Source organism: Lipotes vexillifer, unplaced genomic scaffold (genome assembly GCF_000442215.2).
Source record: "Lipotes vexillifer unplaced genomic scaffold, Lipotes_vexillifer_v1.1 scaffold3, whole genome shotgun sequence".
Classification (NCBI taxonomy): domain Eukaryota; kingdom Metazoa; phylum Chordata; class Mammalia; order Artiodactyla; family Lipotidae; genus Lipotes; species Lipotes vexillifer.
In genome coordinates, this window is record NW_006783631.1 from 4,022,115 (window position 1) to 4,032,817 (window position 10,703).

Here is a 10,703-nt window from a genome sequence, read left to right on the forward strand (position 1 = left end):
TCTTTCCCTCCTATTTCAGGCAAAGAGGAGGAACCCCCGCAAAGCCCCTCCTGCATCGTCTTCTTCCCAACTCTGCTCCCTGCAACCATCCTCAGCCAGGCCCTGCCAGGAACACCCTCACTACTCTCAGACCCACTGGGCAGTTTCCTCTAGGCCCTCCACCGCCGTGTCTGACCCACTCATCCCCATTCCATTCTTGGGTGTCCAGAGTGTAAACAAACACGGATCACGGTGTCTAGGCTACCCACAGACTGTCCATTCACAGACCGCCGGGCCTGCCAACATCACGTAGCGTAACTGCTTGCGGGGACTTGGGTGTGATTTATATGGAAGAGGGGCATATCCTTTCTCTTCCTGTGTTCTTTTAAGACAGCAGTCCCCAACCTTTTTGGCACCGGGGACCAGTTTCGTGGAAGACAATTTTTCCCTGGACCGGGGCTGGGGCTGGGGGATGGTCCAGGCGGTGACGTGAGGGATGGGAAGCAGATGAAGCTTCGCTCGCTCACCCGCCGCTCAAGTGTCCTGCTGTGCGGCCCGGCTCCTAACAGGCCACGGACTGGTACCGGTCCCACGGCCCGGGGGGTGGGGACCCCTGTTTTAAGAGACCTCAACTCTGAATATTCACTTTAAGTAGAAAGGATGAAAAAACAAAGACAAATCATTAGGAACCTAAATTTGTACTCACGTATTTCTTTAGCTTCTAAGAATCAGAAAGTTGATGTCTTCAAGAACCCTTTCATCTCCGCCCCTGCCATCCTACCTTTTCCTTTACGCCTTTTAGCATATGGTTAGTGGATAAATTACAGCCAACATCCCAATCTCCAGTCTGTCTTAAACAAGACCAACAACTGGGTAAGTTAAACGCTGTGCCAGCTCTATGAGCAAAGAAAGGCAACGGTCCACAACTCCTAGGCAGCGCAAGTCCAAGTCAACCCTCAACCACCAGCCTCCTGCCCAGCAGACGGACGGCTGGGTACAGACCGACCTGCTCCCCACCGGCAAGTAGCAATCAACAGCCAAGGGGTCATGCTCTCAAGCCCCTGAAGCTACTTGTGCTTTCAGACCATGGAAGGCCTTCCCTTCTGTCTTAGGGTCCCATCACTGCCTGAACCACCGAGAGCGCAGTTTTCTTCCCTTCATGTTCCCCTGGATCCAGCAGCCACTGCTAACATGGCCCTCGCCTCTACGCCTGCCACCACGATGAGCCTGTTTCCCCTGACGGGCCTTGCACTCTGGGGCCGGGGGCTGTGTCTCGTTTCCCTGCACAGCCAGCCCTGGCAAGCCACAACCTTCGCGACACACAGTAGGCCTTCACTGAATGTTAACTGCTTAGAATTCTGATTTAAGGTCCTAATATAATTCTTCATTCAAAATTGAAAACAACATAAAATAGCAGGCTTGGAAACAAAGTATACATATATAAGATTTTAAAAATTAATTAGTAAGTTGAAATAAACCAAAACAAATGAACACGCCAGTGAGGTGCAAAGAGAAAAAAAGAACTTCCAGATAAAAATACTTCATAGCAATAGGTACTCACTCACTTGTTACTCAGTAATGGACACTGGTCTTAACACAAGTGTCAGAAAAAAACCCAGACCAGTTCTGCTCCATATCAAGTGTGTTATTATACTTGGGGCAGTAACTTCACCTTTCTGGACCTCAGTTTCCTAACCCGTATGATGGGAATGATCCCTGTCTCAGCAGCCAGCACATGCCACGCAGGTGCCCAGGGCAGGTTAGATCCCCTCCCCACCTACAGGACCGAAGGTGACACAAGCAGCTCGGGAGACCTGGCTCAAATGCTGCTGAGAGCGCAGCAGGAAGCCACCCAACAGGGCTACGGGCCTCCCGGCCACAGCGCGGGAGGGGAAAGCACACACCAAAGGCTGCACCCAGGCGCCCCATTGCCCACGCCCGCTCTCACCACCGCCCGGGTCATGGTTCCTCGCAAGGCCTTCCCCGTGGGTCCTCTGTGTGCCCCCGCGCCCAGGCGCACAGACGACTGAGCAGAGCAGGCCCCCAGTCCACCCTCGCGTGCCCGGAGCTGCCCTGGTTGGGGGGTGGGGGGAGAGTGGCACCGGGAGAGACAGACCGTCTCGTAGCTGCTCCATGTCGTCATCGAACATGGCCTCCTTCAGGGCCGTCTTGTCATAGGTGCTGATGGTGTCCGAGTAGGGGTAGGGGCTGTAGTCCCGCGCCCGTGGCCCCGGGAAGGCGCGCGGGGGCTGGGTGTTGAGGAGGGAGGTCTTATTGTCCAGAGCCGTCCGGCCTCCTTCCACTGCGTCGCTGCCGCCCCGGCCCTCAGTGGCGGGGGAGGTGATGCCACTGTCGCGGGACACCTGGGACACAGCACATTGTCAGTTCATTTTCAGTGCTTGTCTCAAACTTTTCCTTTAAATGTTCATAATTATTAGGAGAGTCAGAGATTTCTCACTTGAAGTCTGGCCACTGACAAAAGGACGGTTGTTAGTGCCTCCATTTGTAAATACCTAGCTCATAAGCTACCTCAGAGGGGACAGAACACGCTGATGTTGTCATCTATTCATTCATTAGTTTACAAGGAATGTCTGTTTTACTTTGCATTTGCTGACTAATTTGACTCATTTCTGACAGATCAGTGACATGAAATTCTGAGGAGCCCTTGAGAAGGCAGTCTGCACACCTGGCACCCCCAGTTCCCCAGGAACCTCAGGTGCCCACAACACCCCAGCCAACTTGCCTTCACCACCGACAGGTTGGGTTTTCTCACTGACACCCTGACACAACGCCATGGACAAATGCTCCCCCGATGACCCTCTCGAGACCTACAGTGGTCCCACCACCCACGAGTCCCCTGCTATATTCCCCTCAAGTGGTGAAACGTCTCACTATGGAGAACATGACATCCCCCAGGCAGATGGCTTTTCCTTTGGGGATTTCTGCCTCTCAGAACTGGTCTTTACACTGGTCAAAGAACAGGTCTTTAACATTGTCTGAAAATGTTTTTCCTGATAGGCGCTGAGTTTTGTCTTCAACTAGTTAAACCTCTGGGCCCCTGGCCCTTGTGTCATGTTTCTGACCCCCTTCTCTCCCCGAGGTCCTTTCTTCTGCGCCCACTGGCCTGTCTGGCTCCCTTTGCAGGGAACAGAGCAAGTGTGGCTGACTGCAGGGGACAGAGCAAAACGGTCACTTCCCTCCTCTCAGACGCGTGACTATAGGACAGTGGGGGAACCATTTCCAGGCAGCCAGACCACCCTGGTGAGCCCTGTGGCACTTTTTACTCGTGCTGCTGACAAGGTGCACCGCTGTCACCCACGCTTATGCCTTTGTGCGGTTTTTATTGTAGTTTTATATATGTATGTTCAAAATTCAATCATGTAATTCATACGCGTATAATCCAGTGACATTAAATACATTCACAATGTGGTGTAACCATTACCACTACGTTACATTTTGGGCAAAACTTTTTCATCTTCCCCAACCGAAACTCTGTACCTATTAAATAATAACTCCCTGCCCCTTCCAGCCCTGGAAACCTCTGTTCTACTTTCTGTCTCTATGAATTTGACTGCTCTAGGGACATCATATAAGTGGAATCACACAGTGTTTGTCTTTCTGTGTCTGGCTTATTTCACTTAGCATAATGTTTTAAAGGTCCAGTCATGTTGTAACATGTGTCAGTATTACATTCCTTTTTAAGGCTGAATAATATTCTACTGCATGTGCATATTACGTTTTGTTTATCCATTTATTTGTTGATGGACACTTGGGCTGCTTCCACCTTTGGGCTACTGTGCCTAACACCGCTCTGAACACTGGTACACAAATATCTGTTCAAGTCCTTTCTTTCAATTCCTTTGGAATATACACCTAGTGGAACTGCTGGGATGTGTTTGGTTCTTACACATCCCACCCAGAAGATTTTGTCCTAATATAACTGTTAGGATATAAAAGAATATATAATATGTGTACAGACATGAACAAAATGAGACTTAACAGGCTTTCTCTCGGTATAAGATGATTCATGGATAATTTTAATTTTTTTCTTTGTAACTCTCTTCTAAAAGTAAAACATATATGATTAATATAATGAAAAGATTATTTTTAAAAGGAGAAAGGGTTTAAAAACTTCAGACATTCAAAAAAGAAAGCTAGGGCTTCCCTGGTGGCGCAGTGGTTAAGAATCCGCCTGCCAATGCAGGGGACGTGGGTTGGAGCCCTGGTCCAGGAAGACCCCACATGCCACGGAGCAACTAAGCCCGTGCGCCACAACTACTGAGCCTGCGCTCTAGGGCCCGTGAGCCACAACTACTGAAGCCCTTGTACCTAGAGCCTGTGCTCCGCAACAAGAGAAGCCACCGCAGTGAGAAGAAGCCTGTGCACCGCAATCAGGAGGAGCCCCCCTCTCGCCGCAACTAGAGAAAGCCCGCGCGCAGCAGCGAAAACCCGATGCAGCCAAAAATAAATAAAATAAAATAATTTATTGAAAAAAAGAAAACTAAACTCCTAATACTAATCACTTTTAACAACAAAATCGTACTATCTTAACTCGGTATATTATATTACCCCAGTCTCTGTCTGCATACAGATTTTATAGAGTGGGAATCACAGTGCACAGAACAGCATATATTTTGCCTTCCTCAAAGGATCAGCATGTCCCACGTAAATAAAGATTTTGCAGCCATAATGTTTAATCACACCACTATTTCTTGTGTTTTAATAAGATTTACTGCATGATTCCCCTTCTGTGTTTTCCTTAATGTTTTTGTTTCTTGCTATTATAAATAATGCTAAAATAAGCTACTTTGTGTAAATAACGTCTTTCTTTCCTTTTGTCAAGTTTGTTACTCGGCGCAGATTGCCAAAAGTTAGATTTTTGGATAAAGGATATGAAACTTAAAATCGCTTTTGCTGAATATGACTTTTCACTAAGCTCCAAAAGAGCCGCATCAATTTTCCAGGCCATCAGTACTACACTCGTTCCTGATGTCCCTTCTGGCATCAAGTGCTCTGATTTCTACTTGTAACAAAGAAATGGAACCTCAGAATCTGCCTGTGGGATTTCTGTAACTGCCCGGAAGAGGCTGGACATGCACGCGTTTGTGTCCGTCTCTGCCTGTGTGACCCACCCTCCCCCTGGATGTGACCTGCGCCCTGACGGACTCCATCTGACCAGACTGGGCCCGCTGGTCAAGCTTGAGCAGAGAGATGCTGGTGCCTGACTCTTCCACACTTAGTGCAGTTTTACAGCGGCTTCTTAGCTAACATTTGGTGACGAGTGGCGAAGGTGCAGACTTTGGACTTCCTCAACTCTTCCTTTTCCCCTCCCCGCCCCTCCGAACCTAGAGCCTTCAGCGCCCCGTCTGCCACCCCCTGCCAGTCCCGCAGCCCCTCCCGGCCCCCCGCTTCCCCATCCTGGTACGGGCCTGCTCTCTCCACCTTCCCCCCATTCCTTTCAACATCTGGCACGGTGTTTTTTCATACTTTGAAAAGTTGGAAACAACTTAAACGTTCCCAAATAGGGCACCGAGGACATGACTGTGGCACATATCCTTAGGCTGAGCTATCATCCAGCCACAAGAAGGCACGTGAAAGACTACACCAAACAGGAGGCACCCTATGGAGTCACCTTTACCGTAAAGAACACACTCCATACACCCCTACACATACAGACATATACAGGTACACCTAAGGGAACAGAAAGATGCACACCCAAGTGTTAATGGTGGCTCTCTCTAAAGATGTTGTTTCTTCCTTCTTTTCTTTACATGCTGGCTATATACCTCCATCATCCAGCTTCTGCTGGGGCCTCTGCTATTCCTGGCAGGACTTCTGTTTCCCTGATGAGAACCACACCTGACCCCAAGTTCCTCACATGCACTTCAGAAGCCTTTCCCGTCTCCTCAGCACAAGCGCTGCCCGTGGACAGCAGAGCTGCCAGCGTGGACACCCTCCAATTCCTGCTCCCACAGGCCCGCTCCCCTCCTTCCTGGCTAAGGCCAACCCGCTCCCCCAGGGCCCCCATCTCGCCACCTCCCCATGTCCTTAAGGACCCGTGTCCATGAATCGTTCACTGCCCCCACTGCAGAGCCAACACCTTTCTCTCCACACGGGCTGGGTCTCTCCCACTGCACACCCGCCATCGGCCCCTCCTTGCTCCAGCCTGTGCTCAAGTCGGCCCTTGGCCCACTGTGACCTCGTGTCCACTCCCAGCTCTGCTCTCAGCTCTGCTCACAACACCCAATGGGCTCCCCGAGAAACTAACCCTGGAAACCGCAGACTGTGATTAGGTCTGAAAGCTATTTAAGAAAAAGAAGATGGAAGTCCAGACGGGGGCCCAATCTCAAAGAAAAGGTCTTGGCCCTACATCCAAACACTGGTGAGTAACTGTGTGGTTTAAATATTCTAGATTATAATAGACTATTTAATGCAGACAGTAAAAAAAAGATCCAGTGGGGCCCTTTCAGTCCACGTCTGACTCGAGATCCCTTTGGCTGGAACGTCCTTCCCGAAAGCCCCCCTCAAATTCCAGGATGCCATATGCTCCTCTGTTCTCCTTCTTGAGCCCGCTTCTTCTGTCTTTCCCTTAGTGGTGATACTCCTGAGGATTCGGCCCTTACCCTCCTCCACTTGGCTGATTTCACTTACTTTACTTTAGTTACCATCAAGCATCTAGTCAGTGTCTCTCAAACCTCCACCTGCAGCCCAAATCGCCAGCCTCAACTCCAGGCTGCGTACCCGAAGGCCCATGGCTGCGTCTGCTTGGGTGTCTCACTGTGCTCCATAGGGGTCCACATCGCCTCTTCTCCCCGTGACATCGCCTCACTGCGGTGCAGCAGCACTTCCTTAACAGTCCCTGCCGGACACCCCGGCTCTCCCACTTCTGCTCATGCGCTATCCGACCCAGATCCCTCCGGGGTCACTCCCCATTGCAGAGTGACAGTGACCCTCCTCAGACGTGCGTGGGACCATGCCACTTCCCTGGTTAAAAATCCTTCAGATTCTTCAGGGACCCCAGAGTAGTCTGGACGATGGCTGTGCACCCCCTGGTGTGAGCGCCCTTCTCTTCCCAGGGCCCCCCCAACACCAGGGCACGCTCACCCTCTCTCTCCCGCCATGCCCACTCCCCTCCCTCTGCCTTCTCACAGGTCCCTCTCAGACGACAACCTCCTACTTGACCCGACAAGTGCCTCGTGACCCCGTGGCCTCCGTGCTCAGAGGGTGACATCGCCTCCTCTGCAGATCTGTCCTGCGCCACTCTGCCCCTCTGCAGGAGGCTGCAGCTCCCGGAGAGCCACGCTGGCGTCGGGCGCAGGCTCACTGTTTTTATCATTATCAGAGGAACAAAAACGTGTCCAGGATAAATGGAAGCCAGCTGAGAAAAAGGGCATTTAACATTCTTCACCAAGATAGCTGAGGGCTGCTGCAATTTCGTAAAGTTGCCTTGGGCCTCTTAAAATCATACCATTCTAACTACGAGATAAAAATAACGTTGGAGTTCAGTAATCCCCGCGGTCAGCGTTCAGGACTATCCCTTAAGGGACACACAGCTCTCTACCGGCCTGGGTGGTGACCGCCCCCTCACTGATGAGTGGCCCTGTTAGCCTGCGGGTACTCACGACATCACAGTCCTTCCTGCCGTCTCTTTTAATGGGCTCATTCAGATCCTCCTGGCTTCGAAAACTAAACTTTTCGATGGCTTCTGTCACTCCACGCAAAGAACTATAGATTTCTTCAGAGTTCAGGTTCTCGGTATCATAGTCCAGCATGCTGAAGAGCAAAAATATTTCATTTCTTAAATTAAGGCACATGCATAAAATTGAGGTATGGGTAAAAATGACTTCTCATCATTTACGGAGTAAGACATAATTATAGTTTCTTTAGGTGATTTGGAATGATAAGGAAGACGTCTTTTGTTAAGAGTACCACCACTGGACAATTGAATCGTACAGCTTCCTTGTCAGATCTGGTCCCAAACACATGACATCAGCACTCAATAAGAGCCAGTGGGAGACAACAAGAACCACGAGAATGCAGGAACTCAAAGAGTGACACCTGGTGACGATGCGCGAGGTAGTAATGGACGTGGAAAAATAACTTTCGTATCTTGAAGATGGAAAAAAAGCAGTTTGGTTGTTACTGGTCTCAAATGTACAAATAAATGAAAAGAAAGCTAGTTATTACATACAAATTTTAAAGGAGCAAAGTGCATGACCTCAGAAAGCTGGGTTATGCTCACCAGTACCAGAAACCTATGAAATAAAACCCCAGAGTAGAAAATGCCTCAAAGTCAGATCCACCAACGGACTCCTGAAAGCCTTTCACGCCATCTAATCCAGGAATTTGCTTGAATAACCAAATTCTTCTAGATGCGGATAGTGGGAGTTTTACAGTAAAAGCATATCTTATAAAGGTGAGTCACACTTCCAGATGAATATCTAAAAGCACTCCAAAAAGCAAGAAATATTTGTCCCTTACAGAAAAGTGACGTCAACTGTTGTCCTTTCAGACATTTAGCATAGCAAAACACAAAGTAAAGCAAAAATCCTCAGCAGCCTTCTGGTGTAATGCAATGTATCAACAAGTGACCTTTAGATGTTTGAAAATTACACTGAAACAGACAGAAGATCCTAAGAACAAAAACCATTACCTTCCCTCAAAAAGAATAAATCCTCACTTGCTCCAAGAAAGTATTCAAGAAAAAATCGGATGAGTTGGTCTAATTTAATCTCCAGACAGTCCTGAGCTATACTGAGAATTGCCAAGGACAGTAAAAGAATCCTTGGCTGTATATAAGTAAGCATTCAACAACATTCATTATTAAGGACTAAAGAAGACCGATCTTTCTCTTCTTCCAAAGAGAAATAACTGAAACCAGTCACCCACTGGTGGGAACCCTGGCCAAGGGCAACCCAGCCAGTCCTGTGCATTCTGTTGAGAGGAAACTTCCCTGTAACTTAAAAAAACAAATAATGTTTACCAACCTCCCCCTCAACACACACACTTTTTTTTTTTTTTTTTTTAAGGTTTGAGCACATGTACAAGACAAGATTTGAACAGCCCTCACTTGGAGTAGCCAGACCTCTACTGGCTGGAGGCTGTAATGACCCGAGTGTTTTCTATGGCCGGATGGGTCCTGCGAGAGTACAAGATCTGAATTCATTCACCCTGCGAGATGAATTCACTCTCCTGCAACCTCCAGGTTGCAAAGCTGGCCCAGGTAGAACCCATTCTTCTCTTCTGATGAATGAAAGAACACAGACACCCCAAATGCACTTGGAGGGCTCACAAAAACACACACCAACTCAAAGACTGGCTCTGGCCATCAAACAAAAAGAAATGTGAGCTTCAACACGTTTACAGCTAAGACTCCGTGTATACACTGGCAGGAAGCGGAATCAAAAACCTGAACAGAATTCAAGATTTCAACCCCTTCTAAGTTCATAACATTATCTGTCTAAGAGGCAATACCCCTTTAGCATGAAGAAAGCGTGACTGGGGAGCACTGGGGCCCCCTGACCGCTCCCCTCCCCGGCCCCTTCTAGAACAGCACAGCACCAGCTTATGTGTGAGCAAAGGCATTTATACATCTGGCCAGTACACCGTTTTTCATAAATAAAGGCTGAATATGACTTAAACAAAAAATATGTATACGAGATGTAAAAAGATGCCTGAAAATACTTTTAATCACAACAACCAAAAAGAGTAACATAGCCCATGCAAAAGGGAAAAAAACAAAACAGGAAGGATGGAGGGATGGACAGAAGGAAGTCTGGGGGACGTTCAGCTTTTAAGGGATGTCACAATATTATTCTCCATGTCGCTTCAGAAGATGTTAGGTTTCATGTAGTTCATCCCATTATTCCTACCCTGAACTTTCTTAAAATACCTCATTTCGGTTCACATAACTTCAGCATGATAGCAGCCTCTGTTTAAAATAGGAGAATAAAGAATTCTGCCAGTTAATGTTCCTCCTTCTTACTTTCAATTAATAAACCAACTCAGACTTCCAATTTAGGAGAACGTGTGCACGGCCAGGCACAGTCTATTGGGGACACTCCTTTTAGACTCACTAGCTTGAGCTTTGAAGCATCTCCTTGGTATGAAGTGGAAACTGTGAGCTCCAGGTGAGAGAGAGCATTATTTTCCTCTAAAGGGAAGCAGACAGTGTTGCTTTCCTTGCCATTTCACGTTCTGGCGTTTGCATTTTTTCCAATCAATACCCGTGAGCCCTTATTTCATAGGGAAAAAGGACATTCCCGTGGATGCCGTCATCAGGGAATCACAGGTGATGTGGTCCTGACAAGCAATACCCACAAGGGAACAGCAAGGGGGAGGCAGCAGCTCTGCTTAGAAGAGACCTGGTTGGGTGAACCCCAATCTGCCACCTGCCCTCACATTCTGTCTTCTTTTAGCTCGGAGGTATAATCCCTTAGGTTAAAGGCCAGGTCCTAGGAGTCTGTAAACACTGTGATTAGACTCCAGAAAGGTTTCCATAGGGTTCTTTAGATTAGGAAGAGTTGCTCAATCGGTCAATACTCACTGACCTGAGGTCAGGCCAGGGCACCCAATACCGAGGCAGAAGAAGGCTCTGGCCTCACCCTGTGGAAAGGCTGCACAGCGCAGGCGGGGAGATGCGTGAGGTCAGGTCGCCAAGGAAAGAAAAGGCGGAGACAGGAAGTGTGCCTTCTGAGAGCTGCTTCTTTGTCATTTTGTAGGGA

General features: G+C 48.6%; 1 protein-coding gene across 2 annotated transcripts in view; it reads right to left on the bottom strand.

The window, feature by feature from the left end:
• The window catches only part of CLASP1 (cytoplasmic linker associated protein 1), a 275,021-nt gene that overhangs the window by 27,589 nt on the left and 236,729 nt on the right, over positions 1–10,703 (bottom strand). For both annotated transcript variants that reach the window (XM_007456358.1, XM_007456359.1), the window contains 2 exons: positions 7,602–7,752; positions 2,096–2,342 (listed from right to left, as the gene is read on the bottom strand). In XM_007456358.1, coding sequence (XP_007456420.1) covers positions 2,096–2,342; positions 7,602–7,752 — 398 coding nt within the window. The remainder of the gene's footprint in view (positions 1–2,095; positions 2,343–7,601; positions 7,753–10,703) is intronic.